The sequence below is a fragment of the Cydia fagiglandana genome, chromosome 1 (assembly GCF_963556715.1).
Source record: "Cydia fagiglandana chromosome 1, ilCydFagi1.1, whole genome shotgun sequence".
In the NCBI taxonomy this organism is placed as follows: Eukaryota; Metazoa; Arthropoda; class Insecta; order Lepidoptera; family Tortricidae; genus Cydia; species Cydia fagiglandana.
In genome coordinates this window covers 1,520,398-1,534,507 of record NC_085932.1, presented here as the reverse complement: position 1 = coordinate 1,534,507, position 14,110 = coordinate 1,520,398, and the positions used below count along the sequence as shown (strand labels likewise).

At 36.9% G+C, this 14,110-nt stretch overlaps 1 protein-coding gene across 4 annotated transcripts in view; it reads right to left on the bottom strand.

The window, feature by feature from the left end:
- LOC134671826 (glutamyl aminopeptidase-like) overlaps nt 1-14,110 on the bottom strand; it is a 26,671-nt gene extending 12,561 nt beyond the window's left edge. For 2 of the 4 annotated variants that reach the window (XR_010099277.1, XM_063529812.1), the window contains exons 1-5: nt 13,978-14,110; nt 10,887-11,066; nt 3,644-4,011; nt 736-871; nt 319-595 (exon numbers count right to left, since the gene is read on the bottom strand). Coding sequence is in view for 1 of the 4 variants with exons in the window: in XM_063529812.1 (XP_063385882.1) it covers nt 319-595; nt 736-871; nt 3,644-4,011; nt 10,887-11,066 (961 nt within the window). In the remaining 3 variants the exon portion in view is untranslated. Of the gene's footprint in view, nt 1-318; nt 596-735; nt 872-2,719; nt 3,252-3,643; nt 4,012-10,886; nt 11,067-12,571; nt 12,806-13,977 lie in introns of those variants that run through there. The other 2 variants (XR_010099278.1, XR_010099285.1) reach the window with 2 other exon arrangements.

The window sequence follows — 14,110 nt, the reverse complement described above, 5'->3', positions numbered from 1 at the left end:
CCCCTCGCTGTCGAGACTTAAGTCTGCTGGTGTGCTGAGCTCTGGGAGTTGAGTCGTCGCCTGCTTGAAAAGGGCCACGACCCAGCGCCTGGGGCTATTTCTGATGCAATGGCTTTCCATCGCGATCCAACGCGGCGACGCAGCGAGCGTAATGGGCACCTTTGCGCCGGGGGCAGCCCAGGACGGGTTTCAGGAGGTAGATTATTTTATACATATTTCGTTTATATTCATATTTAAGTTTAGTTTTTAGTTAGTTTTATGCTTAGATTATTGTGTTATTAATAAAGGAATCTATCTCATAAAAAAGTATTAACAAACCTAGTTTTGGCAGAGGAAATGGCACTTCATAATACTGTATATAGAACTCAGTGGCTCTCTTCCCAATACTCTGAGCAAAATCGATTTTGTGTGTCTCATTCTTCTGCGCAAATGATCTCAATATAAAGTTGCTTCCTATACCATTGGAGTTGATCTCTGTTTCTTTGGAGGCGAAGTCACAGATCACAAAGCAAGCTAAGTATGTTGACATGGGAACGCTAGTGGCAAATGTCACAACATCTGAGGATGTTTTATCATCACGAGATCTGGATATTTCCTGAAAGAATTAAGAAGGTACATTTTAACTTTAAGCTTATTTGTTTTATTAACACTTTGAACGCCAAGCCTATTCATGGGTGGCACAACATTATTCCTTTAATATCTACTTAGCATACAAACAGTAGTTACAGTACATACATTCATATTGGAGAGGGCTATATAATTCTCCGGTTTTACAAGAGTGATATCATAAGTTGCCTTGAAGTCCGGCTCATCAAAGCAGGGGAACGCTTGCCGGGCATATGTTGGCTGAAACTTGCTTGCCACCATTGTCCTAAAATTGAAATAAGTTACATAATATCTAGACACGCGGCAGCGTGTCAAGCCAAGTTCAAGCAAAGGAACTGGCTAGCCAGCGCCGAGTGTAATATTACACGAACCACTTGGTGCCACTTTTGACCCTTCTATAACTCAAAACATCTTTGACGTAAACACATAAAACTACGTGTGTTTAATAATATCCATAAGGATATCTAGAAGCCCAAATTTCATGAAGCTAGCTCAAACGGTTATAAAGGTATGAAGGTCAAAAAGTCGTAAATTTTAAGACTGACTTATGACTTATAGTACCTAAACCTAACCTACTTCCAGATGACCTAGAAGGATGAAATTTGGAATCCAGCTTGGTTATTGTGTGTAACCGTAGGAAAAAATCTAAAAATAAAATAAAGTTAAAAAATAGGGGGGGTCCCCATACAAAAAAACCACTTTTTATTGGGACTGACATATAAGTACCTAAACCTAACCTACTTCCAGATGACCTAGAAGGATGAAATTTGGAATCCAGCTCGGTTATTGCGTGTAACCGTAGGAAAAAATCTAAAAATAAAATAAAGTTTAAAAATAGGGGGGGTCCCCATACAAAAAAAACATTTTTTATTGGGACTGATATAAGTACCTAAACCTAACCTACTTCCAGATGACCTAGAAGGATGAAATTTGGAATCCAGCTCGGTTATTGTGTGTAAGCGTAGGAAAAAATCTAAAAATAAAAAAAAGTTAAAAAATAGGGGGGGTCCCCATACAAAAAAATATTTTTTTATTGTGGCGTTGGAACCGTTACAAGCAGATATTTGAAACTACCCCAATATATGTATTATTATATTTGCTATATTAAAATAAAGTTTAGTCAAAAAATAAGTGGTGTCCCCATACAAAAAACTTTTAATACGCTCTAAACAACCGGCCAACGGTGTGTCGTCGGCGGCGCGCGGTACCACATAATTATACAAAGAACAGAAGTAAAAACCATACAGCGGAAACACAAGAAAAAACATTAAATCTCAATACCTGCCTAGTTTTCTTTACAAAAAGTATTGATATCCCACCAAAAACATAAATGTAAAAAAGGAGAGCCAAGTTCAATACAAAAATTATGCTTGGCTGTGGGGCTCGCCGCAAAAAGAATGGAGATCTAAATGAGTGCCACTGCCAAGTTCTATGCAAAATCCAAATATGTATTTATAGGAACAAAATAACATTATAAACAAGTATTAAACTCTATTTCCTTGCTTTATTGGATACCTATAACAATTGCTGTTATTTAAAAAAATGTCAGATCTTAAAGTAGGTTAGATTTGGCTTGGCCAGGTTTTATCAGAATTACAATATATATAAAATGATTGATATAATGAAAACTGGCCAAGTCAAATCTAACCTACTTTAAGATCTCACATGTTTTTAAGTAACAGCAATTGTTATAGGTATCCAATAAAGCAAGGAAATAGAGTTTAATACTTGTTTATAATGTTATTTTGTTCCTATAAATACATATTTGGATTTTGCATAGAACTTGGCAGTGGCACTCATTTAGATCTCCATTCTTTTTGCGGCGAGCCCCACAGCCAAGCATAATTTTTGTATTGAACTTGGCTCTCCTTTTTTACATTTATGTTTTTGGTGGGATTCTCCTACACACAAGTCTATGTACTCCTGTACTGTTTTTTGTTTAAATAGAAAACTAATAAAAACTATTTCCCATTCCCACAGGTAGTTGTTGTTTAGTAAGAATTTGTCTACATTTTGTATGGTTATTATAGGTGTCTGAATAATGAAACTTAATTTTAAAGACATAAGAAAAAGACTGGAAATCGTATAAACTATAAACATCAACATTACGTACTTGCCATCTCTTAGGCGTGACGAATAAAATCCAACAATTTTCTGTGTTAATTTGCCTTCGAAATCTATATCTATCTGGTAACTACCCGGGCTCAAAGGATCGTTAAACTCAATCAAAAGTTGTTCAAGTTTCTCTACCTCCATGTATTTAAATACCGGTATTTCTCTATCGCCCCTGAACACTTGAACTTTACTTATATCTAAAAACTTGGTATGCAAGTTCACATAGTTTTTTTCCTGCTTTAAAATTATGTTGATTTTAACGTTCCCTTGGAAAATACCGGTGTCCAAGTTAGGCCTCAACAGCAGCTTGTAGTTCACCGGACGAACTAGGGAAGAAAGCCTTTCGAAAAGTGTTATATTTAATGGCGGACCCATTATTAAACACTGTGCAACACGCAGCTACTCGTAATTTGTCGAGTTTAAAACAATTAAAACGGGAAAAGAAAAGAAAGATCGTAACAATGATAAACAATTTTTGACGTTACAGTGACAGTGACGTTAAGACAGCTGAAGTTGACAGTGACACTGACAGTAAAGAGGAGTGTTTTTTTGGTTTTTAAATTAAATATTAATTATTGTCAATAGGTCTCTACAGACTTTGCAACAAATCGCATGCGATTTTGCATTGGGGACAACTCTGAGTAGCAGAGTAGTAGTATACAGGGTGGACAATTTTAACGGGCCCTGTAGAGAAAGCGCCTTAAAACCTTAAGTTAGCTCATTTTAGTTAAAGGAAACTTTCTTTCATCTTTATTTATTTCGGATAAATAAAGTACTAAGTATAGAGCGTTAGTAAACATTTCATTTTTCTATCCATACATACTGTTTACGCGTCTTGATTTATCTTTCGTTTCATTCGCCGCTCTTTAAATTTCAGCACCTATATTAATATCATAGGGGGGAAGGATCCAATCCAACATACCTGCCGTTTTTTAGTGTGCTCCCGTAGAATCCAACCAATCCCCCAAGCTTACCCGAGAAGACTATCCTCAACGTATAAAGGCCTCTTGATAACTCTTTCTCCGTTCTTATTATTAACATCTCTCTTCTGTCGTCGATATTATTCTCTGTTCCGATAGTATGTTTATTCAAATCATCGTCTCTTTTTAAATCCACGAATTTAATACGGAGTTTATTGGAATGCAAAGTCACGTTTTGCGTGGGTTGTAGTATATCAAGTTGAATTTTGACGGAGCCCGTAAATGTTTTGTTGCGGCCTTTCAGTGTTGGCTCCAGTCTCAATTTGTAATTTTTCGGTATTACGTGTCTTGGAAGCCTGTAATTCATGCTCTACAAAACAATAGAAATAATGGTATTTCATTAGAATGATTAGACTTATATACAAGAGAGTAAATTAAATATAAGATGTAGGTATTCTGGCGAACCAATTTGTCAAGGCGCATACCTAATAAAAACTTGACCCTGTGCGCCAATTTTTTTCTGATTTGCCTTTTTTTACTAACGTTGGCTTGCCAGACTATAAAAGATCGATACTATTTGAACGATCACACTTCACAGTGATCAATCTTGAGCAAGGCCTGTTCACTTCCTAAGAAAGTTATGTCCCCAAATAATTGTTCATGTGTGCGCCTGAAGCTTCTATGTGTGCGTTGGCCTCTGAGAAAAAGTTGCGAGTAATAAAAATAAAAACATTTTTCTACACCAACATATATTGCTCCCAACTCTGATTTAAATTATCACGAATTTTATATATTATCAATCATAAAACGGGACTTAAAACGCTTAAGGTGGTTCGCCTAGGTTACTCAAAACTTAACTCTCGCTAGATGGCACCACTTTTGCAAAATTTCAGATTTTATTTTTTTGTGAAATGGTCTTGGTATTTGTAGACTTAAAAGTATGTTTCGCGCACTTTTTAAGTAAATATTGAACTATTAAAATAAACTTTGAATACTTCATTGTGCAAAAACCACCTTTTTAATTCGACGGAGTGCTGCTGTCACGCTTTTTCCTACTATTACTCACACATGCAAACAGTGTTTCCGTGATCCTTGTAGTAGACAATTTCACACAACGTAAGTATGTTGCAATAGCGTAACGGTATGTTCGTGAAAATACGTGCAAGAGGATTGGGGTTCAAGACTGGTGCGAGTAGGTAATTTCTTTTTGTTTCTCCTTTGTGTTATCTTACCTTTAAACGAGCAATTATTAGATATATAATTATTTATTTATATATTTGGATGGTATCAGAAACGGCTCTAACGATTTCGATGAAATTTGCTATAAGGGGTTTGATCTCTTAGCTAGGTCTATGAGAAAACGCGCATTTTTGAGTTTTTATGTTTTGTAAGCTTTGGTCGGTCTCCCAGATATTCAATCTCCGCTTGGCAACTAATCCCAGAATTGGCATGCGCACTAGTTTTTACGAAAGCGACTGCCCTGACCTTCCAACCCAGAGAGTAAACTTATTTGGATTAGTCCGGTTTCCTCACATTGTTTTCTTTCACCGAAAAATAGGTATCGGTGTATAAATAGGTAGGTATCAAATGCTATTTCGTACAAAAGTTCGAAAAATCATTGGTACGAGCCGGGGTTAGAACCCGCGACCTCCGAATTGCTTTCCGCTAGGCCAGCAGCGCTTCCCCCACATACTCAGTGTTATCAGGTTTTTTAAAAATCAAAAACGATTACTTATGAAAGCAGAAGAATATAAATGATCGTATTAGATTTATAATTGTTACATGTTTGCCGTAACTTATTTTTAAAATGTGTTTTTCAATTAAAAGACACGTCAAGATTGTTTACCTTATTTCTAATGCTAAAAAAAACAAACTATAGTAATAATTGTGTTTTTCATTCATAGACAAAATCCATTATTTTTAACCACAGGAAATTTTATACACTTCTTTTTAGGGTTCCGTACCCAAAGGGTAAAACGGGACCCTATTACTAAGACTTCGCTGTCCGTCCGTCCGTTCGTCCGTCTGTCACCAGGCTGTATCTCACGAACCGTAATAGCTAGTTGAAATTTTCACAGATGATGTATTTCTGTTGCCGCTATAACAACAAATACTAAAAACAGAATAAAATAAAGATTTGAATGGGGCTCCCATACAACAAACGTGATTTTTGACCAAAGTTAAGCAACGTCGGAAGTGGTCAGTACTTGGATGGGTGACCGTTTTTTTTTTTTTTTGCATTATGGCACGGAACCTTTCGTGCGCGAGTCCGACTCGCACTTGCCCGGTTTTTATTGCAGTGAGGATGTCCTGATTGTAAAAATCAGAGAGATTAGGAAGAGTATAATTTCTAATTATCTTTGTAAAAATAAAAGAATACGTGTAGCCCATACTTAATAATCGATTTATGATAATAAGAATAATTAAATAAAAATAAAAAAAAACAATACGAAATTTAGGTGTAACAAAAATACAAAAAGTTATGTTCCAGCATACAATGACTGGGGATCGAACCGGGAATCTTCCGTTTGCAAGCAAAAAAGCGGCTGTTTACATAACACGCCATGATAGTTCTTAGCTAAGCTGACGAACTTCTCGCTTAGGTCAATTAACTACCTGTCAAATACCAGTGTCAACAAAATTGCACTAAACATGACGGCACTCCAAATTCGAGCCGTGGTCAGCCCGGCAACGTCGGAAATGGTATGGCAACGTCGCAAATGTATCTGTACACGACATTTGTGACACACACATACGTAAAATTGATGAAAAGTTAACTATGATTTTTGCATGATTTCTGTATGAAACATTGTTTTCCTGTTAATTTCGCGCAAACGAATATTCGAAAGAAGATAAATGCGGAAATATTTGTGTACTAATAGTGTGTAGTTACTTAATGAGCTTTGATTGAATTTTGTATGAAAAGCGAACCACCTTAAAACTTAATTATACGCGATTAAGTTATAAAACTGAATATTTGCTTCCAACTGTCTTTATCAATGTCCATAAAATATATGGAGAGTAGGTACATCTACCCACCATAATACAAAAATATATTTGTCAATGCCTTTGTCCAAAACTGCTGTGGTTAAAGTTCATAACGAAAATTTTATTTATTAAATCTTTAAATAATAAATACAACGTAGCGGTACTACCACTTAAGACTGTAAGTCTGTACCTACATGGATTACAGCAATGCACATAGAAAATGTGCTAAATGAGGAGCAACGGCTGTTCAAGCAGCCAGAGTGAAATTTACAGCTTTAGTGGGTTCAGGAACAGAGTCATAACGCATCTGGAAAGCGTATTAATTAACCGTGAAGAAATGTAGGAATACAAGTTGGAAATCTGTGTAAAATGCCGTGTGTAAAGTGTAGTGTATCTGTGTGTAAAGTGTAATAGGTAGGCATGCCTAATGTTATTTGTATTATACTGAAAACTTTGTGAATGCGCTTTATTAATGTCTATTTTTTTATTAAGTGGCCAGTTGCCAGTTTTCAGTGTATATTTCTATATGTAAAACATTTTTACACAATTTATTTTAATTAATACAATGTTGTAAACATAAACATGCCTTTTATTTAAATCAATTGATAACCACAAACAAGGGTTTATTTGCACCTTTCATATATTTCGTGATATGAAGATAACAAATACATATGTTTGTCAACAGAATTACTATATACCTACCAATACCCGCCAGGCTAAACCGGTTGTCAACTTTAGTGTTTGGTACACAACGAAGGCACTACTAGTATAAACGTATAAACGTTTGGGGACATTTTTTTGTATGGAGTTATCGTTCTTCTCCTAGTGAGTATTATATTCTTTGATCTTGAGGGATTGGTCCTTCAAACCATGATATTTCAAGTATGGCTCGCCTATGTGATATGACTGATATGTACACTTTATTTAACGCTTTTTCTCCGCCAAGTGCTATGGTAGGAGTCTAAGTCTCATGAGCCCTTTACTCCAAAAAGAGAATATGCCTACCCCCATCCTGATGAGATGATACAGTAAGGAAAAAATATCAATAAAATTGGCAGCAATAACTTGGCATAATAATTATTACATCATTGTCTGATTCATGGGGATTTATTTCTTTATATAATTATATTAAATGCCTAAAACGACCGATTGCCTAAGTCTGATTAGGAGATTAACATTATAAATTCATGAATTTCGAAGATCGTCCATTTCTATGACGTATTCACGTATTTTGCTATATTCGAGCGATAGAAACGGAGATGAGGTGAACTTCGATCTTGATGACTACGGTTTTTATATCCTCAGGTACGGTACATTATAATGGAAGCATAATAAAATCAAATTGAATAATTCTAATATTACCTAACGCTAACGCCACATAAATTCTAAACAAATCAATTTACACATACCTACAGGGGCTACAGGATTCATTTAAGATTTCCCTGTGAAATAAAGCTAGGATAACTTATAGTTTGTCAAACCACCTTTTTAGTAGAAAAAGGCGCGATATCCAAATTTTGTATGGGACTAGACATGTGCGCCGCGCCGCCGCGCCGCCGCCGCCGACGATTTTTCCACGCCGCCGCCGCCGATAAATTTGACCGGCGTATAATCGGCGTGGGAGATTTTGATACCTATCGTGTCTTATTCCATGTTGCGTAGTGAGTAGATAGTGTCAGAGGTATAATTTAAAGATCCTTATGCTTTTTCGCTTATTATTTGCCAGTGAAGCATATTAGCATAATTTTTGTTGTTGCGGTGTTAGCTGTGATAACGATTTAGCGTTAATTTAAACAAGATCTTGTTTCTGGATCTCAGGTTATTATTTGATATTTTATCGCACAGCTTTTTTGTCGAACGCATTTTGTTTTACATCAATAGTCTCTTTATTGTCAATTTAATCAGTGAACTAAAGTCAAGAAAATAGCAGGTTCATATCCTAGGACATAAACATGCTATTTTCTTCTTAGAATCTCGAGCAAGCTGTAATTGCGTATTTTATGATTTCTCGTATGATTCTGGTGACACGCATGAGAGTCATCAACAAGACATCAATGTCATCATATGATAGATATGATTTGATTTATTTATCACATAATATACAATTTCATTTAAAAATACACACGATCAATTCTTAGTCATTTTATGGTGATGATCAGCTTCTTTTACTTAGTAATATATATTTCAATCAAAATTATAAAAGTCAGGTTAAAGCTTTGTAATAAGCTATACCTAAACAATGATAGCTACTTATAGGAACTTAAATCACCAAATATCTTCACTAAGCTAGGAGTAAAGAAAACAAAGTAGACCTTAATATTCTATAAAACGGGACACTCCAAAGACATTCTATTGAGCGAATCAACCGGCCAGATAAGTTTACTTTCGAAAACGACGATATCTTTAGTCTTACATAGTTTTCTGTTAAACTTCAGTTCAGACAAATGTAAAGTATTCATCATTATATCGTAACGTAACAAATCCTAAGTGAGGCGACAGCGGCTGGGAAAAGTCAATATAGATTTAAGGCAACTTAAAGATTTTTTTGTGTTTTATTTGTATTTCGCTTAAAAGTAAGTAAAAATACTGCCTAAAATGTAGCGTTTTAAAGTATCCTTTTTAATTTAATATTTAAACATACCGTTGGTAACCATTAGGTAGGTATTGGTAATAAATGGTTGCCAAGTGACATGCCGGGATATAATTTTCGGCAATAATTTAGAAAACACACATAATATGCTTTGGATAGCCTAGTAAATACTCAGAAGGCTTTAATGTAGAGTTTCTACAGCCACGTTCTCATGCAGTATCAAAAATTATGCCACGCCGATTTCACGCCGATCACGCCGCCGCCGCCGGTCAAAAAATCATCGGACGCCGCCGCCGATGATTTTGCCATCGGCGCACACCTCTATATGGGACCCTAACCATTCGCGGATACATTTTTTAAATATGCCGTTTTGTTCTACTGACGGAAATAACCTGACCGTCTAATCTGGTATTAGAATTAGGCCCACTTGCACCATTCCGCTAACCCGGGATTAATCAGTAATGTCAAATTGTACTGGTAACCATGGTAACGCCAGGTTTAACCGGTTAACCCCGGGTTAGTCGAATGGTGCAAGTGGGCCGACTAGTATATAAACGCAACGAATGTTTTAGTTAAATAATAACCAGTTAAAAGTATTAATCAGTTAATTTAGTTTCAGACTGCTATAAAAAATATGCTGTTTAAAAAAAACTAATTACGAGTATATATTATATATGTATATAATTACAATACAATATCAATTATGGCCAGTTCACACTAGATTTCATTTAATAACCATAAAAAACGCTATAATATACATATACCTTCATACTTCTAGAGATGGTATTCAATGTAATCGTGCTAACCTATTACGTTTAGACAAAGGAATATTTACACTTTATGCATTCAATTTGTAAAGTTATTAACAAAACAATGAAATAGGTACTATCCGTCAATTTGTGCAACAGAATTAAATATGTGATAAAAGTAACAACAACATTATATTTTTCAAACCATAACCACAGAATAAATAATAGTACTAGGTACAGAAGACTCATTCTCTAACAAAACGTGTCTGTTACGATCAAGACAGATATGGCCGCTAGGTGGCGACAGCGCCACCCACGGCTTATGGCTAGCCACCAAAATTGGTGTGGAACGGATGAACTTTTAGCTACCTGAGTGAGACACGCCTGCCATAACTCGTAACTAATATTACTTAGGTATTTAAAGTACCTAATGCCTATAATATGCAAAATATCATGACCATACCATGAAGTAAGACATCGTCAAAGCAAATTAGTACTTATATTAATCCCAATAGTTCATTCTGGTCGAAATCCACGTCCAGGAATTAGGACAAGATTCATTCGCATTTGCAAAAAACTAGTAGGTATATAGTGCATAATGTGCCAAATCAATAAAACATAATTATGTTTGGATTAATAGTTTTGATGATACGGTTGCACTAGAGTCATTAGACGGTAAGTATTCGACCGGGTGGGTACCCGCTATCTTCAGTTACCCGTGAACAGGATGCATGTAACTGCCTCGAAATATCGGGAGCTCGAATACAATTCAAAAGGTAATCACGGACCATATCCAGGTCGATATAAATGTAATATTTTTGGCTTATTTTTTATTACTTAGGTACTCTAATAAATCGTATCCGTGGGACTCCAGGGACTAATCTTACTTGTTTGTTTGTGGTGAAAAAAAACACTCACCCCAGCTTTATTATTCACTAGTGAAAGTTTACTTAGACTCCTCCCATCTAGGTCCCGTTTGCAGGTAGTTCCCCTCACAGCGAGTGCTACCGTGGATATGCAGAAGCACAAGGCCAGCAATCCGACAACGACCAGCAGTTTATTACTGCCAACCCACTGCTTCACACGCCGTGGCGTCATCTAGTAAAGAAACAAGTAAAATCAGACCAAGCTAACTCTGAAGCCATTTCCATATAACAGACCTTTTTTTTTGGGAATTGCTAGTGTTATTTTAAACGTCACATTCATTCATAGAAGTTTGTTTTTTAAAAAAACACTAGCACTGTATTGTATGTGCTATCAAAATCGCTGCAGAGTTAGCTTGGTCTGACTACATCGAAGAAGACAGGCTCTGGACAGGGATGCGCGGAGGAATATGGGAAAGGCCTATGCCAAGGGCAACCAGACCAAAGTCTGCGGAGAAAGGCTAGCAGTAAAGCAATAAGACTACATCGACAATGGATCGTTGGATACATTGTTTATATTTAGAGTCTGCGGAAAGAGAAGAGTCGTAGTAAGTAGAACGCATTGGTGCCATTATATTACACAAATCTCTTTCCGCACAGTCCGCACAGACTCTCAACGATTGCCAACTGAATAAGCCCCCAGAATTGCAGTTTCCTAGTACTTACTAACGGTCAGGCGGTCGGGCGGTCGATCCAAGCCGCAGACGGACTGATAGAGCTGGATATAGTGGAACTATACGCATTTATAGTTAACAATGCTTAGGTACAGACAGAGAACAGACTTTAATGATCGGTAAACATCATTGGAGGTCAATATTGAATGGCTAATAAACCCACAAGAGTGACAAACTACAACATAAATCAACAGTCTAGCGTCTCACGTAGAGGTCATAGATATGTATTCGACAATTGAACGCCTTGCAAAATAATGATGTTGCAAGTGCAACGCCGCTGGACACTCTCACTTCTAGAGTTAGACCAAGCTAAGTTAGCAGCGATTATGGTAGCCCAGGCGGTGCAAGTGTTATTAAACGTCATGATTTAATTGAAGCTCGACGTTTAAAACAACCCTTGCACAGTCTGGGCTATGAAAACCACTGCCAACTTAGCTTGGTCTAATTCCTGTTAATTAAGTGTGGTGAAAATTTTTGTGATTCACTCACATCCCAAAGTTTGTTTAACCAGCTCGTGCCATGAAATCCTCGGAACTTAAAAATTCCACTTTTTGAACCACCCGCTACTCATATCTAGGTATATTATTAGCATTAGCACAGGGGAATAAATAACAACTTTGCGTTGCCCCAAGCTTTTTTTGTTGGAGATATTTATATTCTCTGACATTTTTAGGATAATATGTATTAAGAATTAAGATCCCTTATTGGTCTACGAGCTAGCTACGGAAATAGGTTTGCAATTTATAGAGCAACGAAATCCCTCGCAGTACCTATTATACATACGAAATGGCAGGTGAATTAAATTCTTTGACTTAAATCGGGATGACTTTCTTTTCGCTTCAATCATTTTAATACTATTTTTTAAAGTAAATATTCCTGAAAAATAATTAATTTCGGAAGCACTAAAAATGTGTACGTGTTACCTAGGTATTATTTTTACCTTTGACTCGTAAAACTTTAAAAATAATTTACTTTTAAGTGGTGTAGGTAGATATTTAAAACTCACCGTTAATTTTATATTGTTTCGTTATTCACACATACAAGAAAAAATGTTTTTATCTAAGCATCACAAAAGTCTTTTATCGGAGAGCAGACTCCCATCGACAAAAGCCTTTTATCATATAATGATGAGATAAAAACAGGTTAAATAATACAGTTTCACTATCAAACTGTTCGCTACGGTCACTCGAGAAAAACTATGCCGTACGTTGATAGTGAGAGTGACTGGGCGATCGGCAGCGCATTAGACGATGGAATGCGAATAGTTAAATAGGGTCGGTATAATTGATGACATGATGACAGACGTACATACACCCTAGGCCAAAAGCATGGAAACAACGTTGTTTTCTTTAATATTTCATGTTTCTATTATTATTACAATACAATTATGTAGGTACTCTTTATTGCACTTAACAAACAGAATAGAGATGCACCGGATATCTGGTTACTATCCGGGATCCAGCCAATCCGGCCATTATTTTACTATCCGGATACCGGATAGTTACATTGCTTGATTTCGGAGTAAACAAATTGGATTTAAGAAACAGACATGGTTTTAATCGTACTTGTTTATTATTTTAAAACAATTTAATCATTCTACTGACTTGCACGCGCACTCATTTCGAACCTAGAAATGAGTCCGCTCGAACCTTTACTAGGAAACAAGTCAAACCTGCAGAATGCGCACCTGAAAAACCGAAATGTAGGTATAGTTCCGCCGGCCGGATACCGGATATTCGGCCAGTGCCCAAGCCGGATATCCGGTATCCGGCCAAACAACTATCCGTTGCATCTCTAAAACAGAAACAAAACAGCGACACAAGTAGAAGTAAACAACAGGCGGTTTTATCGTTAAAAGTAAAAGTATTATCATAAAAGTCTTTACCCATCACGAAACAATGGTGTTCCGGACATTTTGAAGACGTGCGCGGAGCCGAAGGCCCGAAGCCAACATGTAGACGCACTTTTGACACTTTAATGAGATGTAAGGGGTACACCGATCAGGGCTATAACCGCGAAAATCGAAGTTCGCAAATTGCGGGGATTTTTCTCTGTCACTCTGATTACGCCTTCGTTGGAGTAAAAGAGAAAAATCCCCGCAATTTGCGAATTTCGGTTTTCGCGGTAGCTGCTCTGATGCCGCCCTTGCCCGTGTCATGGGTCGCACGCAGAGGCAGCACCCGCCATGGTGTAAGGACTATTTAATTGAAAGATGATAGAATCTAAAATGAACTATTGGGTGAAAGCGATGGACTATATACGAAGCTATTGAATGTGAAACTGGACGCCTGCCTAATAAAATGGTATACAATTTTATTTCAGGTAGACGGTGACTCGCTCCCACGAGATAGGCCCCCGATGCCTCCCACAAAAAGCGACATCTGGGATGGCTCATAGGCAACATCGGTGTACCTGAGGGCTGGGCTGAGCTGAGGGCAGAGAGTTAATTGTCACTGTACTTTAAACATATAGCCATTCGCCACTCGTTCTTTGTTTGGTGTTTGTCGGTGTAAGATTGTCATCCTGACTTGGTCCCCAGGTTTGT